Source organism: Podarcis tiliguerta (genome assembly GCF_965153285.1).
Source record: "Podarcis tiliguerta genome assembly, chromosome: 12".
NCBI lineage: Eukaryota > Metazoa > Chordata > Lepidosauria > Squamata > Lacertidae > Podarcis > Podarcis tiliguerta.
In genome coordinates this window covers 47,064,994-47,089,054 of record NC_139545.1, presented here as the reverse complement: position 1 = coordinate 47,089,054, position 24,061 = coordinate 47,064,994, and the positions used below count along the sequence as shown (strand labels likewise).

Below are 24,061 nucleotides of genomic sequence, written 5' to 3'. Positions count from 1 at the left end.
GAACTTGCTGTCACAGGATGCAGTGATGGCCGTGGCTTTAAAATGGATTTGGACAAATTCATGGAGAAAGGGTCTATCAATGACTATTAGCAATGGCAGCTAAATGGAAGTTCCATGTTCAGAAATGGTATGCTGCTGAATAACAGTTGCTGGAAGGAGACTGTATGTTGCCTTCATGCCCTGCTCGTGGTCTTCCCGGAAGCATCTGGTGTGGTGTAAATAGGGTACTGGGCTAGATGAACCTTTGTTCTGATTCAGCTGGTTATCCACACAGTCATCCTGGAATATGTGCTTGACAGATAATTCTGTTGAAATCAGCAGAATATACCTTCAGAGAAATGCATTTGAGATAAGGGTTTTCCCCAAGGATTTAGGAATGTGATGGATGCTTTAGTGCTGGGTCTAATGCTTACATACTACTTAGAGGCAGTTTCCGTTGCTTTAATGGTTTTGTCCATTTGAAACACCTTGGCATTGACTTCTTCACTAGAGCTCTGTGTGAATGGCGTGAAGGGAGAAGCAAGGGAGCCCAGGCTTTTATCCTCAGCTCCAGTTTGGCCTGAGAAAGTCACTTTACGTTTTATTTAATGTATTTGTTCTAAAATATTTTTAAAATTGTGAACCACCTCAGGTTACTAAGCAGAAAGGAGGCATATAAATTTAATAAATAACACACATTGGTAAGTTGCATGTCTGATAACTCGACTATACAGTGGCACCTTGGTTCCCGAACGGCTTAGTTGTCAAACAAATCGACTCCTGAACATCACAAACCCGGAAGTAGGTGTTCCGGTTTGCGAACGTTTTTCAGAAGCCAAACATCTGACGCAGCTTCCGTTTGAGTGCAGGAAGCTCCTGCAGCCAATCGGAAGCCGCGCCTTGGTTTTCGAATGGTTTTGGGAGTCGAACGGACTCCCAGAACGGATAAAGTTTGAGAACCAAGGTACCACTGTATAGGGAGATCTTGAGTTTGGATCCTCATCTGAAGTTTGAAATCTATTGGGTTGACTCAGCATTAGTAATGAGGATGTAAATCTGTGCGGTTTATTAGCCTTTTTGATTGGTTATTGTTAAGCCTGTTGTTTTCACTTTAAAAATACTAATAATCGACTTTGTAAAAGCCAGTGAAATTCACTCAACTTCCTTCCCAGTGCCCTAAGTTTTGAATGTGGAAACAAAGAAAAAGAAGGACGCATGGATAAAGAAGGATGCATATTGTAATGAAAGTAACTTTGAAAAGCAGAACTAGTTATAATTGCACCTGGCTTTTAAAATGCAACTTCATTTATGAATCTCTTCACCAAATTAGGCTTATTTGCTATTGCAAATGTTTAGTTCTGCTTTGTGTAAGCAATAGAGAAATATCTTAAGTGTGTAGGCTTCACCACTTCTTTTCTGATATTACTTTATCAAATTATAAAACCAAATAAGGCAATATTGTTAAACAGTTTTTCTACTGTAACTTTCCTTTTAAATTGCTTTGACTTAATTACATTATAGTTCCCTAAATACATTCTATCATGGTGCTCAAATGCATGAAATACTTTCATATGCACTTTTATTTTAGCACCTTCTCTGACATTGGGCTGTGGGTGGGTATTGTTTGGAGAAGATCAGTATTTATTTAGATATTGATATTTATATTTATGCAGTTTAATTGAATGAACAGTGTGTGGCTGAAAACTTTTTTTGAGACTTTGTTGGGAAAATCAGAAATTGTAATGGATGTTCGTTCATTCATTCATTACTGTTAACTGGTTGTGCCAGTTGAATCCACTGCAGTTTTAAATTGTGTTAATTACTGTAGTCTAGTTTAAGCAAAATAAAGAAATAATCATGCTCATATTTGTGATGGAGACTGTTCGGTAGAATGACTTTAGGCTGATTTGTTGTGTGTCATTGATTGTGTTGTATCTAAGCACATAAGGGAGGAAGATGCATGTTACTTTTCTGCAAAATATTTTGGAAAGATGTTTATCTTTATGCAAACTTTATGCAAAACATTGTTTAGGTAGAAACAGAATATAATTTATCGTCTTTTCCAGGAGGAAAAAGCATCTCTTTTGCATCGCACACAGGAAGAGAGGCGGAAACGAGAGGTATGATACAAGTAAAGCCTTTTAAAATAGCTTCCAGTTGAAATATTGTATGATGAAAATGCTTATGTTTGTATTTAAAGCACTGAACAGCTGGACCCCAAGTATCTGAGAGAATACTTGCTGCCGTTCAGTGAGATCCATGAACAGTGCCCTCCTAGGGCTTCCTGTGCAGTGCTAGGTATATAGGATTGTGTGTAGGGGGTGCTGCTTAGTGGTGGCTCCAGAACGGTGGAATTCCTTCCACAGTGAGATTTGTCTGCCTTGTTCTTTTACTCTTAGGCAGTGCGGATCAAGACACCCCTCTCTTGACAGGATTTTGAAGGAGGGGTAGGGTGAAGAATGTTTAGCTGATTTGCTTTATAGCTACCTCTTTTTTTGAAGCATTGATGACCAGTTGGATGCTGTCTTTCGTCCCTTCTCTGTGTTGGAGTTACGAACTGATTTAGATTAAATTAGTATTTTATTTTATTGTTTTGCCTTTTTTTATAAGTGTAACCCTCCATGGGGCCTACTGGCAAAGGATGGTATATAAAACTCGTAAATAAATAAAATAGCTTGGGTATTGGCTTTTTAAAACCTCCTGTTTTCCTCATTTTGTAGTTGCGGAATTTTTGAATGCTAAATAGTAGGGCCCCGCCCTTACATTGTTTTGCACCAAATTTAAATTTTGCTGGGATAATGTATGCAAGCATGGTACCTTAGAATTGCTAACATGATCCTGACTCACTAGCAGAAAAACTAGTTGTGGGGCTGATTCACACACTTGTTTGGCAGACTAGAGCAGTGTTTACTATGCCATTCTCCATAGGGATTTGTATGATAATGTTTCCTGATTAACCATGGTTTACTGACATATGCATAAGCAGGAAGGAGCTGCCTCTAGCTTTCATCCTCCCCTCTTGGACTCCAACAATTTGTTTTCCTGCTTCCTGTACATCTAGGCTTGTTGTGTCACCTGAACCAGCCAGTTCTTCTCACTTTCAAAACAAGCAAACTTCAAGCAGTGGTTCCTGACAGTCTGTGTAGAGTTTGTTAACAAACCACTTTTCTTTATCTGTATGATGCACCAAGCCTGCCTTTAAAGGAGAGTGGGGCTGAAAATTGATGGAGTCATGCAGGAGGAAAAAGGGGGCGCCTCAGCCTGAGGCTCACTGCAGCTTCTTCCTTCTTGGCTGCATATTACTAAGCCGTGTTTCTGTGTGTTGTGTGAACTGGACTTCAGTGTCATAGGCAGTCATGTGAAACACTGCCTATGTTTGAGACTGTACATCCCAACTGTCATCATAAAGTTGATTAACTACAACCATAGGAAATTCTTTTGTCAGCTCCAATGAGCAGATAATTTGCCCGTTTCATTATTTGTAAGGCTCTGGTGCAGAAAATGTGCATAAGAAACAAGTCACCCTGTATTTACAAGAATATATTTTGTTACTTTTGAAGATGTAGCATATATCGGGAAGAAAACATGACTCAGTCTATTGAGAATAAAATCAGACACAGCTTTAAAAAATGAGTAGTGAAATTGCTGCAGTGACCTCAGGCTTCAAACATTTGCAACTATGGGTCACTAATTGACAATTATGCATTCTTGGATGAAACCTATGCCTAATGAGGAGAATATAACTGTCTTGTGTTGTAATTCAGCTGTGTGCTGTGGAAGATCAGTTGCTGCTGCTGTTGAGATTGCTGTTGAATTTTCCTGTTTTGTTTCTGTTTTTTAAAAAAACCAGTACAAGTTGATCAGCAGGCTGCCCGTTTCCAGGGTCTGTCATTTGAATATCCTTGGCTCCCTTCTTGCCAAATCTTTATTCATTCAATTTCTTATTTCTGTTCTATCATTCCTTCATTTACACAGTAGTGTATTAAAATCTGAATTCCACCTCAAGTAATCTATCCCCGCCCCCCATTTAACTTGTAATGCCGTATTCGCATTCCACCAACATCTATTAAACAGATATTTTAGTAGCTTCGGGTCAACATTTTCTGTTTTGACAGCCATGGGGTACATAAGGGATGCTGGGGCACAGTTGTACATAGATATTGGACATGAGATGCGAGGTTTAGTTTCTTATTAGCTGGTGGGAAAAGCAAGGAGCTTTGTAGGGTGGTGATGCTCTGGTCTCTAAACAATGGACGACCTGCCCAAACGGCATTTGCCTTAAGTCTTCAGTATAAAGGCTAGGAACTTAGTTTTTCAAAAAAAATTAAAATAAACTTTCTTTTAAATTTGACAGATTCGACAGGAAATACATTATATGGTAAATTTGTTGGATATGCATGTAATAAAGAGAGCAGAAAAGCATATCAATGGAAAAGCACAATGTTCCTAATGGGCAGCAAGATATTTGTGTTCCTTTCAGTCTGTCTTGTTTGGCTATGGCTTGGTGTCGGGCAGCGTAAGCCCGTTAGGTGGAGAACCCAGACCTTCTCTACCACAAACTCCACTGCTCGTGTTCCTCTGATACTATTGAAGAGAGAGTTTTTTTGTGTGAGGTTATTCAGTGACTGCACAGGTGTTTTTCTTGTCAGTGCTTTGTTCTATTAACTACAATGCAGCAAATTTTATTTTGACCTTTGTCTTGTCTCCTTAGGAAGAAAGGAGAAGGCTGAAAAATGCAATAATCATCCAGTCCTTTGTTCGTGGGTACAGGGACAGAAAACAACAAGTAGGCATTTTTTTATGATTGACTTTTCTTATGTGCTTCTGAGTTTGCACAGTAACCACAGAAAGATATACCGTATTTTTCGCCCTATAGGACGCACTTTTTCCCCTCCAAAAATGAAGGGGAAATCTGGGTGCGTCCTATGGGGCGAATGCAGGCTTCGCGGACCTCTCCGCTAGCAGCGGGAACGCTCCCGCTGCTGGCGGAGAGGTGCCTGCATGCCGAAGCCTGCGCGCGCTGAGCTCAGCGCGCCCAGGCTTCGCGGACCTCTCCGCTAGCAGCGGGAACGCTCCCGCTGCTGGCGGAGAGGTGCCTGCATGCGGAAGCCTGCGCGCGCTGAGCTCAGCGCGCCCAGGCTTCGCGGACCTCTCCGCTAGCAGCGGGAACGCTCCCGCTGCTGGCGGAGACGTGCCTGCATGCGGAAGCCTGCGCGCGCTGAGCTCAGCGCGCCCAGGCTTCGCGGACCTCTCCGCTAGCAGCGGGAACGCTCCCGCTGCTGGCGGAGAGGTGCCTGCATGCGGAAGCCTGCGCGCGCTGAGCTCAGCGCGCCCAGGCTTCGCGGACCTCTCGCTAGCAGCGGGAACGCTCCCGCTGCTGGCGGAGAGGTGCCTGCATGCGGAAGCCTGCGCGCGCTGAGCTCAGCGCGCCCAGGCTTCGCGGACCTCTCCGCCAGCAGCGGGAACGCTCCCGCTGCTGGCGGAGAGGTGCCTGCATGCGGAAGCCTGCGCGCGCTGAGCTCAGCGCGCCCAGGCTTCGCGGACCTCTCCGCTAGCAGCGGGAACGCTCCCGCTGCTGGCGGAGACGTGCCTGCATGCGGAAGCCTGCGCGCGCTGAGCTCAGCGCGCCCAGGCTTCGCGGACCTCTCCGCTAGCAGCGGGAACGCTCCCGCTGCTGGCGGAGAGGTGCCTGCATGCGGAAGCCTGCGCGCGCTGAGCTCAGCGAGCCCAGGCTTCGCGGACCTCTCCGCTAGCAGCGGGAGCACTCCCGCTGCTGGCGGAGACGTGCCTGCATGCCGAAGCCTGCGCGCGCTGAGCTCAGCGCGCCCAGGCTTCGCGGACCTCTCCGCTAGCAGCGGGAGCCAGCACTGGGCTCCCACTGCTTGCAGAGAGCTGCCTGTTTGGGGGCTGGGGTCGGGGGAAGCTCGGGCTTCCCCAACCCCGCGCCTGGGGGGGAAATAATTTTTTTCCTTTATTTCCCCCCCAAAAAACTAGGTGCGCCTTATGGGACGGTGCGTCCTATAGGGCGAAAAATACGGTATCTAACAGGAGTTGACACTGTCACTATTTCAGCCTGCCTTCTAGTCACTACTATCAGCGTGTGCAGAAACAATGTATGCTGATATGCTGTAGAAAACCCTCTGATACTTACTACTTCCTCAAACCCACAATGTAATAGCCATGTGGACAAGCTTGTACTGTACTGTATGTTAGTCATTCTCTCCCTGTAGTATAAGACTCCTGTTCAGTGATTCTCTGGACTGGGATTATTGGTTGCAGCCTATGGGGAAACCATAGTCTTAAATTTAGTTTGGAACTCCATTTAGAAGGACTTGTGATGAATAAGAGCACAGTAAAAATGAAATATAACCAGAAATATCTATTGTATGGCTTTAAAGAACCCTGTGCTTTCTCCCAGGAACATCTGTTTATGCCCAGAGGTTTGCCAAATACCTTCATTTGATTGTAGCTCCTTGTGCTACATAGGAAGCTCTGGAGCCTGACTTCTGGCCACAGGCCAGTGGGCAGGAGCAAACTCTACACATAGCCCTTTCAATCCTTGCCTGTGTAAAAGTGCAATAAAATTATGAAAATATGTACAGTAGTTCTAATCGGGAACATTTATTCATATGTATAGTTGTAATGTCTGTTGGGAAACTTGTTTATTGTTAGTCTCAATTAGATGAATAATACAGTAGAAGATGAATTCACACAAAAGTACTTCCTTCACATTAATTTTATTATTGGTTCATTGTAGCTTTCAAAATGAGTTCTAATTCTTCTCTTAGTACATAGGCAGTTCTGCTTCCATAGGATTTGAGGGAGTTGATGTGCACAGATGACAATACTTGTACTGTACTGACTGATTATGCTTTTAAAATTTCTGAAAATGCTATGACATCACTTTGCATTTTTGCACCTTTGTGTACAAGCCAATTTAACCTCCACACTTGGCCTTGAGCAATGTACCTCAGGTTACAAACAAAAATCAATGCCGAAGAAATTATATGCATAAAATTGTTCATTGGCTTATCAATGAAAGCTGCAGCTTCAAATGATATATTGAAATCTTGCCTGTGTTTCATAATGTTGACAATACAGTACATTAACTTAAATTTTATTCTTCAATTTAAGTATTCCATTCAGAGGAGCGAATTTGATTACTGTGCTAATCTAGCGCAATCTGGAGGAAGTTTCTCCACCGCCAATGGAGCAAATCTGAGTCTTTTAGTTCGCCAACTTCTGTTTTTCTATAGGCATAATGAGGATTCTAAACGTTTGGTAAGTACTCAACGAGAGTGATTCCAGTTTCTTGTGTGTTTTTAGTAATTATTTTTAATTTCTTGGTTGTCAGTACTAAATGATCTGTTCAAAAGACAGTGAGGTTGAATCTGGACATGCAGAAAGTTACTTGTCCTTGCAGAGAGGGGGTGGCTTTCCCATTCTTCCTCCTCTTCTGATAGCAACCCCAAGAAAGGACTCCTCCTTCCCTCCCACAAGGTCAGGGTTTCACTAAGGCCAGTATACCATCTGCTACAAGAGAATGGTGCCACCCAAAAAAATCCCCACTTCCTTATCTGTGGGAAAACATGCTTTCAGTTTTCATGCTGAAGTGTGTGGATCCATCGAAATTTTGGAGAACATTACATCCTAATAAACATGCAGATGCTGTCATAAAGTCAGTGCTATCTAACCTTAAGGGCTTTATTTATTTCATAAAATTTATATAGTTAATGGAAGATGGCACAAGCTCATTTGGCTGAGTATGCATGGTGAGGTGGGATGGATGGACGGACAAGACTTAGGAATGTACCTGAGACTCATAAGTTTCTCTCAACAGTGCCTCTTCCACATAAAAACCTTTCTGCAATGCTCATGAAGTAACAACAAAATTAAATGTATATGCAACACCCAGAAATTAGTTTCTTCCCTTGGTACATGTTGGTGTTTAAATGAAATAAATCTGAAGTGTGGAATCTTTGGGGGTGGGGGTCAGTGTGATGAGGCCACATCACTTTCCTTCTCTTAAAAGCAGTTGCCGGGCACTGTATGTGTATGGTTGTTAATCCGTTCGCTTGTGCTAGTTCCTAATGTGCTAGTTCCTGGATTGTCCCTCTACACGCACTCCCCTACTCCACTGAAGCAGCTGTTAGCCATAGATGGTAAAGATCATTGTGGTACCTTTGTTTTTTACCCTCCATGGCTATCAGTAGCTTGGGAAGCGGGATTTAATTTAGGGCCAGAGCATAATTGTGTGTGTGTGTGTGTGTGTGTGTGTGTGTGTGTGTGTTTAGGGAGCGTTAGCCTCTTCATCCTCAAGAAACCTATCCAAATAGGGTGCCTTAGTGGCTGCTTTTACCAAAAAGAAAAAGATGTTCAGCTATCCTGTTGTACATCTTGTTTGCCCCTCAATTATTCCTTATTTCTGAATACAGATGTGCTTTTCTTAGGCATAAAACAGGAGAAAATAACATGGTCTATTATTCAAGCTCGGTGCAGGCAGATTTGGGACCACCTCGTTATGGACAAACTAATGTGCCACATAAAGATAGCTAACAACTTGCCCAAAATTGGAAGCTTTGTTTACCATTTCTTGCCTCTTCTTGGCATACTTTGATGACATATGACCAAACACAACACTATCCCCCAATTCCTAGATGCTTTGGCCGTGCTGATTTTTTTTTAAAAATCCTGTTTTGGGGTATTCTGCTTGGGGGCAGGTGGGGATTAACAGTCTTACATGATGCTAATGAAGAATTAGAAATAAAGGTCTGGGAGAGGAAAACAATCTCAGCTTGGCACCAAGCAGACATTATGTTGGTCATACGTTTCTAAGGAGAGTGTTCCATAGTTAAGGCCAGGGGCGGGGCACATCATGGCGAAAGCCCTCTCAGCATTTGAGATTAGAAACACTTGATTCATCTTGAGGTACAAGAGGTGTTCCTTTAGATCGGGAGGAATCTGTGGCCATCCAGACTTTAGCTTCCATCAGTCATATCCAGCATGGCCAAGGTTGGGTATGAAGAGAGATATAATCTGAAAACATCTGGAGGCCACAGGTCCGCATTCCTGCTTTAGATGCTCATGCATGCTTTATGTACATGAGCAGTCACAAAAAGCACCAGTGTTACTTTTTAGAGCATTTTAACACTTGTATCTGTGGATGTCTTTTCTCCTCATCTCCAGATATGGATATGTCAGAACTTGATTAAGCAGAATTCTCAGTTTGTGAAGCAGCTTGATGGCCCTGAGAAACTTACATGCCTGTTCCAGATAAAAAGGCTGTTGGGCTTATGTTGCAGGTAAAAACAAATAAACTTAATCAGCTCACTGCGGACTTAACCATGTTCCTTAACTGAATTAGCTCACTTAAGGCTACAAATCTATATTAAATATGCTAAATGGCCATCTTGAGGTCTTTAGCCCCAGTTGGCTCTATGGACAAGAGCACTTTACGTTTTCTTTTGAACTCTGAGGTCTGAAATCTTTCTTCATTGTTTGCAAGTTAGAACTGTATTCCTTTTTCGCTAGAAGGGAGAAGCTATACCATTTGAGTGACAAGTTTTATTTTTGTCATAGATTGCTGCAAAACTGCAATGATGACAGTCTGAATGTTGCACTTCCTATGAGGATGCTTGAAGTATTTTCATCTGAGAATACCTATTTGCCTGTTTTACAAGATGCTAACTATGTAGCATCAATAATTGAACAAATCTTGCACTACGTGATTCAAAAAGGTTTGTGTAATGATTACTTTTCAAAATTTTATTGAACTTTGAATATGTAACAGCTGTCAGCTTTGTGAATGAGCTACATTTACAATAATACCCAACAATTGTGAATATTGCAGTAATACTGAAATGAAACATAATCTTATGTCTTCAAAAATGCTGTTTCTTATTGAAATATTGTAAGTGTTAATGCCTTCCAGATGGTTGTATATGTTTTCAAATGTTTCATGATGCTTTATTCAGGGTTGTTTTTTTTTAATGTGTGTGTTATTTTTTACTCTTATTATTTTAACTTGTGATAGCTTTAATGTTCATATTGCCTTATTGTTAGCTGCACTGAGAACATTCATCCTTAAGAATAGCATGTAAGTGTTTAATGCAGAGTCCTTTTAACATTCTTTTTTGTAATTGTAAAACCATGGACTGCTAGGCTCAAATTCCATAATACTATGAAACACCAGATTTAGCTGGTGTTTTGAAGAGCCAGTGCTTTGAATTGGCACAAATTTTTGGATTTGATTAACTAGATGAGATCAGTTGCCAGTTTTTTTCCTAGTTTATCAGCTATGCTGCTAAAATTATAGTTACTATATTAAAGCACATCTCACAATGTGGTCTTTGGCCCAGAAAAGCTGGTACTTGGCATCCTGCAAGACTCTTAGTTGTGTTTGTGCAACCTTTGACATGCCTCTGCCTCTGAAATATATTTTTGTCAGTTGTAAAATAATTTTATTGTTTAAAAATAAATGTATGCCTTAAAATGGGTACAAATGCTTGAATTCTTTTTCTTTCAGGATACTACAGGTCTCTTTATCTGCTAATAAATAACAAGCTTCCATCAAGTATTGAGTATTCTGATGTGTCTCGAGTTCCTATTGCAAAAATATTGTTAGAGAATGTTCTGAAACCATTGCACTTTAATTATAGCTCCTGTCCAGAAAATGCCAGGTAAGCACATTTAGTTGTGCATTGGTATGTATTAGTTTAATTTTTTCCCCTTACCATGGCAAAGCACTAATAGGTACTAATGGAACAAAAATGTAAAGCTTTGTGGAATGACTAGATCATCTCTTTCTAGTCTTGAAACAGCCTCTTATTACTGTTCTGCAGACTTGTTTAGCAAAAATACAGTAACAAGAGGGTAGAAACAGATTTAATAAAATGCACCTTGACAATTACAAAGAAAAAAATCCAAATGGGTAAAATATATTTCCAAACTTGAATATTTTATTGTATTGTCAATGTAGTGGTGGAAAGGTATGTTCACATTTCCCATAAAGAGAATCCTTTCTTTACCTTCTGCAGGCAACAGAATTTTGCTGCTTTTACAGAAGAATTCCTGGCAGCACCTTTTACAGATCAGATATTTCATTTCATCATTCCAGCGCTTGCAGATGTGAAGACCTGTTTTCCTTATGAACTCTTTTTGAATGCACTATTGTTAACAGAAAGCAGGCGTTTGAGGAAAAGTGAGAGAGCTCCTTGGCTTTTCTACGTTGTTCTAACTGTTGGGGAAACATATTTAGGTATGTAAAGCATATTTAATCAGTTAAAGTATCCATTTGTTATATGCTGTCCCTGCAGTAGCTGGCTAGGTGCTTTACAGTTGCAAACATTATTATTATTACAACAACTATTATGCCTCTTCTACGACAGCCTATCTTTCCTCCAAAGGCCTTAAGGCTGATTACATTGCAATTCACTGCATTGTTCACCTTAATACCTTTGTGAGGTATGTTAAACTGAGAGTTAATTGACTGGTCTTTGGTCACATTCCTACTTTCAGCCTTGAACATCCCAGTGAAAATTTAGCAGGTTGACTTCATACTGTTATAAAAATGCACGGTGATCGTGATATTCGCAATAGAATAAATACGTGGTTTTGGTTCTTTACTGATCTCAGAAACCCAATGCATAATTTAATCATTGTTTTTAGGTTCTCATGTTTAAATATTGACAACAGTGAGCTCTTAAAAACTTAAGAAAGCCCAGAATCTCAAGATTTGAAAAATCTGCACACCATGTGGCCTATGAACCATATATATTTTACTTATCCCTAAAATGTGCACAGTATCAGCAGCAAGTGTGTTCAGTTTCTTACAAAGAGTCATAAGTGATCCCAGCTCAGTATTTCTGTGTTCTTTATTCTGTATTTAATCTTTTCCTCAATATAGGATCTCTTTCAGAAGAAGGGCTGCTTGTGTATCTGCGAGTACTTCAGACATTTCTTTCTCAGTTACCGGTGTCTGCGTTAGGTGCAGACTGCCAAGATTCAACCAGTGACTCTGAAGATGAAGATGAAGGAATTAGCAAGATGACTTCCATGCCTGTAGGTATTAAATGTCAGAAGAAATTGCACACTCAAGCTTGGAGTAGGCTTCCTCTTCTGTAATACTCCATTCGTCTTTGGCTTTTGCAGCAAAATATATTGGCAGTAGTTAACTTATATTTGGCTTGGATCTATTTACATGTGGACAGCTTGCAGTTTCCCTTGTATTTTCTGTGTGGGGAAGCACAAATGTTTAACGTTTTGTGTGTGTTTAACTTCGAATATTGTGTGCAGTGCCTCTCCCAACCCACCTCATTTCCAGGTGTTTTGTTGCAGACTGCTTACAGTGGCTTTTTCATGGCTAGGCATGTCAATTGCAGTCAAATAGCACATTACACAGGTGGCTGCATAATGTACTGTGATTTATTGTGGAAGAGAATGGAATTCTAATGGGGGCATAGAATTTAATGACTGTTCAGAGAGATCAGTGAGGTGGTGTATAAAAGCCTCACTGCTCTTTGTATGCATTTATAAATAGAAGCCTGATTTGTCAATTTCAGGTAGTAAAAAATATTAAAGTTGCTGGTATTAGGCATCACACATTGCACTTGGACACAAGTAGTCACTCTTTTTTTACAACAGGCTTCGAACTAGTCATTACTATTTAGGTTTTTTTTTAATAGATGTTCAGATTTGAGAATTAAGTCATTGTTATGTTTCTTATATGCTTTTGGAAAACTGACCTTGAAAATGCACAAATGAAAAATAACTCTGGTCTTTAAACACTATCTTTATTGGGTATCTTGCTTGAATATAATTTGTTAATAAAGCCAAGGACACAAAGTGAAATAACTAAAAAGTGAAGATCTGGCATAAGTTAACCAAGACTTGAAACCACATTTCTGAAGAATTTGAATACTTGGAAATTAGCTTTCAGTGGTTAACCAAAACATTAGGTGAAACTTTGTAGAACAAGAGCCGCAATACAGTGTGGAAAGTTCAATATTTTACTCTTTTAGGTCAGGGGTCCTCTGGCTCATGGCCTCTTTGTTGGAATCACACTAGATTTTGCATGGCTGCAGTGTGTGTGAATGGGTGTGTGTGTGTGTGTGGATGAATTGAATTATGTGAATGGGATGTTGCGTGTGTGCCTGCCTTCCTGGGTGGGGGAATGTAGCCCTTGGGCCGAAAAAGATTCCCAACGCTGTTTCAGGTTGTCCATAGAGTGATGCTTTCTTTACTCACCCAGGTGTGTGCAGAGATCCAACATACTGGAGCGGCAGGCCATTGCTATACTACGTTGTAATCTTCAAACTGATTATACAAGTATTGCAGGGCTTTTCTTCATGGCAGCCTTCTTTATTATTCATCTAGTACTAGGGTAGTAGACAAGGAACCCAGATAGAACAATGGAACAGCCCTTCAGAGAAAAGAGTCTAAATCCCCCCCCCCCATTGTGATTAAACTGCTCAGGCATACTGCATGGCTGGTGCTGATCTGTGACTGAGTTCTCTCCCCTCCACCTGCCTTTTAGGTGGTGTGGCTTGCCTTGAACAGAAGGACTAATATAGTACCAGCCTCTTCCATGTACTGTGGGATTCAGAAGCGTATCTTTGCATTTCCAAATCCATTTAGAAAGTAGAACTGATATCCTGCTTTTGCTGAAAATTGCAATAAGTGCTTTGAGGCTTGTTAGCTCCTCCCACCCAAAAGAGGTTAATATACATCATTATTTAAAAAGCACAGATTCTTTGAGATGTTAAAAAACCATTTTTTCCCCCGTTTTGCAGGGAGATGGAAGAATATCAGTCCAATATATAACTGAAGAGTGTCTTTCAAAACTGGATACAAAGCAGCAGACAAACACTCTGCTAAACATGGTTTGGAGAGATTCAGCTAGTGAAGAAGTTTTTACTCTGATGGCTTCCATCTGCCACACATTGATGGTGCAGCACCGAATGATGGTGCCAAAAGTCAGGTAAGTCTAAAAAAAAGAAAAGTGCATTTGCAGACATAAATCTACAAATTTAGGGGCAATTCTGGCTTTCTTTCCTGTGTGCCTGAAACACTGGTCCTATGTTAACTCAACTTCATCTGCAGTATGTGTTGGAATTATTTGGAAGTTCACTGTCCAGAAGCCCTAGAAATGTACTAAGGACAACAGGATATAGGGCAGTTCTCCTCTTTGATTTTGACACTTTTTGGTAAAACTGAGATCCTTGGTTGCTTTGATATAGAAACAGATCATTTTATTTCGTTGACTATGCACTTGCTGAGAGAACCTTCAAAACAAGGCTGTGGTAGGGATCTCTAGATGTTTGGGAACCAGGAGGCAAAGAGCTTCCCATCTTAAACTAATTTAGATCTTAACTGTTGTGGGTTTCCCATGTACAGTGGCGTAGCGTGGGTTGTCAGCACCCGGGGCAAGGCAAGTTATTTGCACCCCCTAACCCGTGGATTTGCGCCCCCTAACCCAAACCCCCAGATGTTGCATCCGGTGCGGCCGGCCCCCCCTGCACCCCCCACGCTACTCCACTGCCCATGTACCCTACCAGGGGTATTTAGTAGACCATTGTGAGAACAGGATGCTGAAGTAGATGGTCCTGCAGGCTCGTTAATATTCTTGCGATTCCATCTCTTTCTGCAGCTTAAGTGTAAGCTATTTGTTTTAAAAGTAAAGGTAGTGCTGTTGGTCAATAGGAAATTCCATAATGGGGAAATACCTCTTAGGCCAACCAAAATGTGACAAAAATAGTGCGCAAGCTTCTGAGTTCTCCAGAACTCATCTGGCTTTTAAAAAAAGATATTGCCCTAATGTGGATTTTGGAATTTTATAAGAATTTTTTTATGCCACCTTGACAACTTAGCCAAGCCGCTGACCATTACCTGTTGCCCACATTAGCCGTTAACCCTTCAAGCACTTATCACCTGTGAATTATTGGGCAGGACTCCATCCCAGACCAGTTGAACAACATTATTCACATGGGTATGGCAATGGAACGTGCCTTGCTCACTGTTTTTAAGTGAAATATGCAGGCTAGTTGCTAAAGCAGCATGAAGGCTTTCCATGCTTTCTATGGAATAGCCAACTCACATTAGGAATACAAATGCAGCACTACAAGCTTTATAAAAATTGCCGGTAGTACACTTGTTAGACGAGTGGATAGAAATGTGTAGTCTTATCACTCAGAATCCTAATAAACATGAATCTAGTTTTCTAAGCCCAAGAGTGCATTTTTGTTTATTTAAAATACGTGAAGCCACTCGTTGTCATAACTGATTGCAGGGCACATTACATGTATAAAACCATAAAATTTAATTATATCTAATACAGGCAGTGACCATTTTAGGCATGTCTGATATGCGCGTGACTATGCACATGCGCATTGCTCTGAATCTGGGAGTGCCCTGAAAATGTCGTAAAAACATCACAATGGAGGGCAGGGGTAGAACAGGGCAGGCCACCTTACGTGGGCCCTGCCAATGCACATGGGAGACTGGGACGTAATCCTGGTTCAAATTGGTCGCTGCCTGTATACAATTTAAGGGGGGGGGGGAAACACCTGGAAGTGCATAGGTAGTCTGCACAGTTCTCTCAGAACTTGGTGTACATGAATCCAGCTGGCTAAACTAAACTTTTCTCAAACAGCAGCTCCACATGCCCTATGGGGCTGTGATGGTGATAGGTTAGTTTCAAAAACAGTTTATTGATATATCTTTGTGGGTGGGTCCAGCTATTAACGCAGGGGAACAAACTAAAAACCCTGGCCCGCCTCTTTAAGGGGTTAGCTAAATGTGAGAGGTGTTGATTAGAAAGACTTAAACATTAAATGTAACTGTGGACCTTCATAAAATACTGAAAAATATAAGAGGTAGTGATTGGCATTGGCTGACACCCCCCCCCCCCGACGAATAAGTGGTACAGCAGCCTCTTTAATTTTAAACTCACAAGAAGTGGTGAATTGCACAGTTACTGGGAATACCATAAATACTCCTGGTATTTTGGGAATGCCCTACTACAGTTGACTCAAACTGCTTGGTAAACAACGATATAGAAAGCTAAGTGGTGCAGTCTCTTTAGCCCACTGGTGTTTATAGCTACTCAAGGAAGTAAGATGTCAGTGAAACTGTGATCACTTGATTAGGGTAATTAGTTCTTTGTCAACTAATGGCATTAGAACAGGATGTGAGACCTGGAGATCATAGCAGAAGCTGAATTAGTATGCCTCTCTTTATTGCAAGTGGTCTATTGCCTTGGATAGTAATTAAGGGATTTAAATGGACCATTGCTCTGACTTGTGGTTTATTGGTGAACTGTGCAGTAAAGGTGCTTAATTAGTGACGTTTCTATAGCCTTAATTGTATGACGACAGCCTCTATTTCCTCCAAGGAGCTGTGCTTAAAATCCTGTAGTTCTTTGTGTGAATTTATTTGGTTTTGCTTCCAGGTTATGAAAGTGGTTAACTTTAATTGTGTGCATGTTAGGCTGGCAGCCCTTTCAGACCCACAGCTCACCTTTAACCCAAAGGGGCCTGCTTTTAATTGTTTTACTGCCTGCCTTTCTCTTCTTTGGGTGACAAAGGAGAGATTTCTGGCAGGTGCACCTTGGCATGCAGGATATGTGTACCTGCATAAATTCACTTTTATGTAATCAGTCAGTAAAAATAAGGGCGCTCTACCTTCCTTTCTTGATCACCCCTTTCTACTTTTTATTTTCTAGTTATGAGGGGTGGAATACTAAATGAAAAATGGTGTTTGTATTGTTGGAATGCCCTACTACACTCCAAGACCAAAGTATTCAATTAGAGCAATATACTGATTTCCAGTTCCGTTTCTGGGAAAGTTGTTCTCTATGGAAGAATTAAAATATTGTATTTACTGCTCTCTATTAAATACATTTTTATTGATCTGTTACCATTAACTATAGCTGTGTGCTGCACCTGCTTTGGGTCAGGGCTAAGCTGGAACCACGGGTAGCTAGAACCAAATTTAGGCTTGGAAGGGGGCTCTCAGGAACATTGTAGAGGATTCTGGATTTTTCTGTTGACTATAGACAAAAACAGATTGAGACTAGTGCGGGGTGGCTAACCTTTGGCTTTGAAGATGTTGCTGGACTGTGGTTCCCATCATCCCTCACTATTGACTATGCTGTCAGGTGCCTTAAGAAAGATGCAGAGATAGCGCAGGATAGTACGCACCCTGGTAATGATCTCTTTCAGCTTCTGCCTTCTGGAAGAAGGTATAGGGTTATAAAGACCAGGACTAGCTGCCTGAGAAATAGTTTCTACGCAAATGCAATTCTGGTTCTAAACGCAGCATAAGGAGTCTTTATAGTATATTGTATTTTAAAATGGGGTTTCAGAGTTTTTAGGGGTTTTTGAATGTTTTATGTAGATTTCCAATTTCATTGTTCTGTATGGGACGATGACAAAGATATCGTATGTCATTGATTGGGGTTGATGGAATTTGTTGTACAGCAGCAACTGGAAGGACGTACAAGGGCTGTAGAGCACATGCTTTGCATGCAAGCAATCCCATATTTTTTTATTTAAATCAGATTTTTAAAATTTAAATTGAATTTTTAAAATAAAATGCTTTTGGCGGAAAAATCTTTCTAAATATAGTTTTCTATTTATGTTACATTATAGTCCAAAGGCTATTCATCAGGAAATAAGATTTATTTTAAGTTTTTCATGTGTGCTAAAATTCAGTCTAAGGTGTGGGGTTTTTTTAAAAAAAATTGTTTAACCACATCAGTTAACAAACATGGATACATATGCTGTAAAGTTATTGTTTCAGTTAAATAAATTGTTTAAATTGTTATTAAGGAAATGATTATTTTTCTCCTTCCAATAAAGTACACCATCTTGTTGTAAATATTAAGATTATATCTTTTTGTAAAAAAAAAGATTCGAATCAAGTCTTACTGACTAGTGATTTAAATTGTGATTTAATTCGTGGTTTAAATCAATTTGATTTAAATCAAATCCACCCTGATGAGAACTGCTCATCTTCTAACATTAAGCGAACGAGACTCAGGAATATTTGCCTTTCTAGTTAGAGAGAACCTATGTTTTCAGAAAACTGTTCAAGGCACCTCTGGGAAGCAGCAGTGCTCCACGGAAACTTTCTTTGCAAAGTGAAGAACATTTATCAATGTATCGTGAAATTACTATTCTGAACTTGTGTTAAAATCCGCATGCCACACTGCATAAAAATATCTAAAGAGCATCTTGCTTGTTTGTGCAGGATAGAAGTCCTGGACAGGCATTAGCAGAAAGGCAGCATTTGTTTACAGTTCCTTGCTGGTGTTTCTGAATGGCTCACTTACGGTAATCTTATGTAATTGCAGTCACATCTGTTATCTTCTACCTGTAGCACCTTCCAGTTTGAAGGAAGTGTCAAAATGTGTTGCCCTACTGTGGTGACCTTTTATCCAGCTGTATGAGCTTGTCTCATTCTATTGTATTCTCTTCATTAACTTAAATGGTCTCTGTGGGAAACTGGGCCCAATTTATGACCTAGCCAGAAAATCTTGCCTTTAACTAATTAACTTACAGCATCACCTCAGCTAAATAAAGCTTAATGGGTCATTTAATCTCTCCCATTCCAACAGAAATAATTTTACACTTTTTTAATAAAAAAAGAGAAGCCAAGGGTGCACAAGATACCCTTCTGCCAAAAACACACAAATCATGTACTCTTTGTGAACAACTAGATGCTTGCTTAGAGAATCTGCAGGATTCACATAAAATTGCTGTTCTTTACCCAACTCTTCCCTTAAACTTAAGAGATGTAAAATAAATAAAGACAAAGCCTTGGAGGCCTTTGGCAGCCCAGTAGTTCAAGCTGAAATTGGATACTTCCTCCTTCCAACTCCCCATTATTTGAAGCTAGTTATCCCATATTTGTTCTATTTAAAATATTTTTATTTTGTTTCTCAGTCAAAGACTCTCAAGCTGGCTAATAACATTTTAAAACAATACGTATATTCAAATTACAACAATTAAAACAAAATACTAAAACTGACTCCATTAGCAGACAGTAATAAAACAGCAGTACAATCAAATGCTACTAAAAGCTAGAGAAAATAAAATATCCTAACAGATAATATGTGTTGGGTGAGATGTGTTAATGTACATAAGTAATTGGGGTATGCTGCTTTACAATTGCTGCCAGAAATGGAAAAAGGCCATTTAAATCTTGTTTTAATTTCATTTGAATTCTTTAAGCGTTAATTGTTTATAGAGCTGTGGTTGTAGATAAGGGTGCACTTTGCTGGGAATTTCAAAGCTTTTCCTTTTGGGATTGGTAATAGTAGATGTAGCTTTGGAAGGAATTTGCTGGCTTCCTGGACTCTTTCCCTCTTAGTTGGGTTGGGAAGTGGCTCTAAAACACCACCAACTCAGGCCATTTTGACAGGTGCCTGGGGCCACCTACCTTTATTTATTTTCAGCTATAATTATTTATTTCAGAATAAAATTCAGTGCTTTAAATTTTTAACACCTTTTGCTGTTGCCACTGGGTGAGAGAAAAAGGTGCCAGTGGATGGAAAGGAAGAATTGGTGCGCTCCCAGTTCTTCCATTTCAGTTCGGCCCCATAGGAATACCTGTCCTATATCAGGTGAGCACAATTTTGGGGAAACCCCCTATAGACCAAATGGCGAGGCCTGGCAGTCCTAGTTAAGCCTGTGGACCTGAGGTTCTGCACACCTGCCTTAGGGAGATACACATTACAGTTACGGTAAGTGTTACAGAACCAAACCATACTAAGACCTTTATTCACTTTCTCAGTGATCTTGGAAATTCCATAGGCTCTTATGGCTTAAGATATGGAAAAATACATGTAGTAGTTCTTGAATATGTGAAACGTTTTTTGCACGGAAGCTCAATGTTTTTGAAAAGTTGCAGGAAGGTTATAATTCTGTTGAAGGGTCTTCCCATAATATCACCGTTCACAGCAGCTTTTGTGTAATAAATTGAATACATGTGACTAACTACAACTATAATTTGGAAGGGCCCTGTAATGATTAGTGAAGCACAGAAGAACAGGTTAACAGATCATCTCTGATTACTTGTAGCATGGTAAATGAGTGCTATCGTCTTTACATTTGGAAGGCATCTGTACAGTTAAAACAGAGATAAAATAAAGCGAGTTGACTAGTGCTGGAAAGAATACCTATTTAGGCATGTTGCTTTGAGATAAATATTGAAATGAAAGTTGACAAAGATGCTTTTTATTACCCACACGATATTCTTCAACCTGTTTCCTTTTTTCCTTTTTAGACTTCTGTACAGCTTGGCTTTTAATGCCAGGTTCCTGAGGCATCTTTGGTATTTAATCTCCTCAATGACTACACGAATGATTACTGGGTACGTCATATTCATTTATAATCTAAATGTAAATGGAGCAGTGTGTGCCAGTGCAGAACCAAACAGTGTGTGAGAATAAATGGGAGGTGTGTTGTACTTGGAGACAGGAGGTGCCATCTTAAGGGGCACTGCCTCTTATGTGAGAATGAAGAAGGAAGTTTCCTCTAAAACGATGCCTGATGTCTTGTTTGCGGGCTTCCCAAAGGCATCTTGTTGGCCACTGAGAACAGGATGCTGGGCGCTAGATGGGCTTTTGGTCTGATTCAACAAGGCTCTTCTTAGTTCTTAACACACCTAGGCATCATCTAAAAACAAAATACACTTTTAAAAAAGCATATTTATATGGATAACTGGGAATGCAGCCCAAGGTGAGTTTACTCATGTATGCTCTCTTTTCCATACCATGTTGATTATGTGGAGGAGCAAACACATGAATGGGAGTTATGATTTGTATAATGGGGGGCAGCCCTTTTACACTTGCAGAATTTCACTAGTGAGCTAGCTATTCTTATTGATGAACCAATTTAGCTTGCATAAGATGAAATGAAATTATATTTGTTAACCTTACTAGGCCAAAATATGGTTGTTCATGCTGGCTCTTGATCCTGAAGTTGCATCAGTCTCTATAAATACTGTGATGCACTGATACACCTATCACGTCTGCCCATCCACCTGGGAATTTACCATATTTTTTGCTCTATAAGACTCACCTTTTCCCTTTTAAAAAGTAAGGGGAAATGTGTGTGCGTCTTATGGAGTGAATGCAGGCTGCGCAGCTATCCCAGAAGCCAGAACAGCAAGAGGGATTGCTGCTTTCACTGCGCAGCGATCCCTCTTGCTGTTCTGGCTTCTGAGATTCAGATTTTTTTTCTTCTTGTTTTCCTCCTCCAAAAACTAGGTGCGTCTTGTGGTCTGGTGCGTCTTATAGAGCAAAAAATACGGTAGCTTTGGTTCCCCTCCCCCCCTCAACTACAGTGCACCTCATTTTTCCAATTAGAACATGCTGTTTAAGACTTCTTAATATGAATGTCTGTACATTCTGGTATGTTAGTGTCTTCTCTGTAGATATTCATAAAATAGCTTTTAACATTTTTAATGCCTGGCTAAGTGACAGAAAATACCTAATGTTCCGTTGGGATATTCAGCTGCGTGATAACCATCCTGAGAATATTATATAAACAGAAACATAAATGCCAACATTATTTTATTAGAATCCATGTTAAAAGATAAATTATGAATCTTCCACCTTTTAAATATAAGTAAGTTAAATAAATATTTATTTATTTAATAATTTTGTGTACCTCCCTTCATCCAAAGGCCCAAAAATATTATTTGCAGATTCTATAAAGCATATTTCATCATTTTTAACTTGTTCCATATTGTGGCATCGGGAAAATAAAAATCACCTCAAGCCCTCCCCCCCACCCCCAGTTTCCAGGTCCTAAGATTAAATTAATGACTGCTCTTCATCTTCTGTTCTGTTAAGGTCTATGGTGCCACTCCTTCAGGTGATATCACGTGGCTCACCGATGTCTTTAGAAGATTCTAGTCGGATCATCCCTCTCTTTTATCTTTTTAGTTCCTTGTTTAGTCACTCGCTTATTTCTATACATGATAATGAATTCTTTGGTGATCCTATAGAAGGTAAGAGTATCCTCCTCAACAGCTTTTGTCTAGTGAAATATTTCCCCTCAAAACTCATATTGTTGTTATAAACACATGGTCATGTATGTGTGTATGTGTATTATCCACACACACCCGGGCTGGAAGTGTACAGTATTTCCCAAAATTCTACAAAACTGAGTAACTGTTGGTTGTCTCATTGTTTTGTTGTTGCTATAATTATACCATAATTTTGAAATATTCTCCTGTTGTTTGTCTGTCCCTGCCCTTTAATATCTCTCAGGAGTGGAGGGGAAATGATGCTAAATTTGCTGGGGTTTTATTCAGGCCTGCCTGTAGCAACTTACGACTTTCAAGCTGGACAGAACCCATTGGACACACAATAGTCATCTGCAGGGTGCTTAAGCATCCTTTATTTTGGCAACTGAAAGCAGCCAGGCAGTAAAAAGGAGCATTCTGGTGCTTCCCTACATGGTTTGTAGGTGTGTTGGGCTTTTGGGGTTAGAAGTTGTATGGATCTGGTTAAAAATAAAGTGCCAAACTTGAGTTTTGAAATTGCTGCTGAATTGTCATAGATAAAACAACAGGGAAGGTTTTATTAGACTTGCACTGCTTGTATAAAATTGGCATGCAAAAATTTTAAAACCCAAGCCCTATACTTACTTCCGCTATATTAGAAATGTAGCTAACTCTTAGCTACATTGAAAGCAAAGAGGCATAATTCTAACCAGAGATATTAGCATAGAACCAAAATATCTCCTCTAGTTCTGTCTTTTTACTTTGGGTCCAGAGAAATAACTTCTAGTTATGTGTTGCCTAGTTGTAGGTCCAAGGCAGTCATCGATGATGCCTTTTACGTTAGAAGAACTGGTAATATTATCACGCTGCCTTCGAGATGCTTGCTTAGGAATCATTAAATTGGCATATCCTGAAACCAAACCAGAAGTTCGTGAAGAATACATTGCAGCATTTAGAAGTGTTGGAGTCACCACAAATACAGAAATGCAACAGTGCATCCAAACAGAACAGAAACGGTGGATTCAACTCTTTAAGGTACAGTATAGTTTTGATTTATATATAGAGCTTCCCTTTTCATGCACTTTAAACATGGAGATAACATATGGAGTTAGCACCTGATTTAATTACAAAGACAGTAAGAGAGATTAGTTTTTTAATTAAAGGGTTTTTTATAGAGTATGTTTCTCCTGATTGTAAAGGCTATTGTAAAATAGTATTTCTGGCAGTATACTTTTAATCTAATTGAATTTAAGTGGGATCTTAGAATTGTTAAAAATGCCATTATATCTTGGAACAAGTAGTTTTCTTGAGCTTAGATGCAGAAAGGAGAAGTGATGTAGAAAATGGGTGCTATATTCGTTTCTGAATCAGCTACTGATTTTCAGCTGTCAGTTCTTGCAGATATTAAATGTCCATAAATAATGAGTATCCTAGGGTCATCATTGTCCTATTGTCCTATGGATGACTATTGGCATGTTTAGAGCTTATTGCTCTGCTTTCAGACAGTTTGGAACAATGCAGTAAAAAAGACCAAACTGAGTAGGGCTTTAGAGCTGGGTCTTTTACAAAAATAGATGACATAAGTTGGTTTTTTATTTCATTTTTAAAAGAAACTATTCTGTTAACACAAGGGTGGGGAACATGGGACATTCCAGCTGTTGCCTGACTATGGTTGGCTGGGCTGATGATAGTTGTAGTCTAAGAACATTTGGAGGACACCTGGTTGGCAACCCTTTGTTAGTGAATCAGTAGGGCTAATAATGCATTCTTCAGTTTTCCCCTATTTTTGTTTTTTTCTCTGTTGAGACAAACAATCTTGGAGCTATGCCCATGATCCATACTTCATGTACTGTTTTTTTGGGTGTCTGTATGATCTTAAGCTCCTTTTTGAGTACCATACACATTGCAGAGCCTGGCTGAAAAGCTATTGTGTGGATATCAACCACCTATGGGTGCAGCAAATCAAGACTTTGTTTGCACATCAGTTACAGTGTTTCAGGGAGACTAAATGAATAGTCTTCTACCCAGTCTATTTTTTCTTTCTTTTTGGCAACCCAAGGTTGAACAA

The 24,061-nt window shown here is 40.1% G+C and overlaps 1 protein-coding gene and 1 long non-coding RNA gene across 6 annotated transcripts in view; one reads left to right on the top strand and one right to left on the bottom strand.

Annotated features, from left to right (window-relative positions):
* The window catches only part of UBE3C (ubiquitin protein ligase E3C), a 58,358-nt gene that overhangs the window by 3,810 nt on the left and 30,487 nt on the right, over window positions 1-24,061 (top strand). For 2 of the 4 annotated variants that reach the window (XR_014503654.1, XM_083406148.1), the window contains exons 2-13: window positions 2,046-2,099; window positions 4,691-4,765; window positions 7,114-7,260; window positions 9,166-9,281; window positions 9,559-9,716; window positions 10,505-10,658; window positions 11,016-11,236; window positions 11,885-12,039; window positions 13,770-13,957; window positions 20,266-20,352; window positions 21,839-21,996; window positions 22,796-23,028. Coding sequence is in view for 2 of the 4 variants with exons in the window: in XM_083406148.1 (XP_083262274.1) it covers window positions 2,046-2,099; window positions 4,691-4,765; window positions 7,114-7,260; window positions 9,166-9,281; window positions 9,559-9,716; window positions 10,505-10,658; window positions 11,016-11,236; window positions 11,885-12,039; window positions 13,770-13,957; window positions 20,266-20,352; window positions 21,839-21,996; window positions 22,796-23,028 (1,746 nt within the window). In the remaining 2 variants the exon portion in view is untranslated. The remainder of the gene's footprint in view (window positions 1-2,045; window positions 2,100-4,690; window positions 4,766-7,113; window positions 7,261-9,165; window positions 9,282-9,558; window positions 9,717-10,504; window positions 10,659-11,015; window positions 11,237-11,884; window positions 12,040-13,769; window positions 13,958-20,265; window positions 20,353-21,838; window positions 21,997-22,795; window positions 23,029-24,061) is intronic. The other 2 variants (XR_014503655.1, XM_083406149.1) reach the window with 1 other exon arrangement.
* The window catches only part of LOC310661107, a 50,949-nt gene continuing 39,883 nt past the window's right edge, over window positions 12,996-24,061 (bottom strand). Inside the window, exon 4 of one of the 2 annotated variants that reach the window (XR_014503719.1) lies at window positions 12,996-13,355. This is a non-coding gene — a long non-coding RNA (uncharacterized lncRNA). Of the gene's footprint in view, window positions 13,356-16,987; window positions 17,209-24,061 lie in introns of those variants that run through there. The other variant, XR_014503720.1, reaches the window with a different exon arrangement.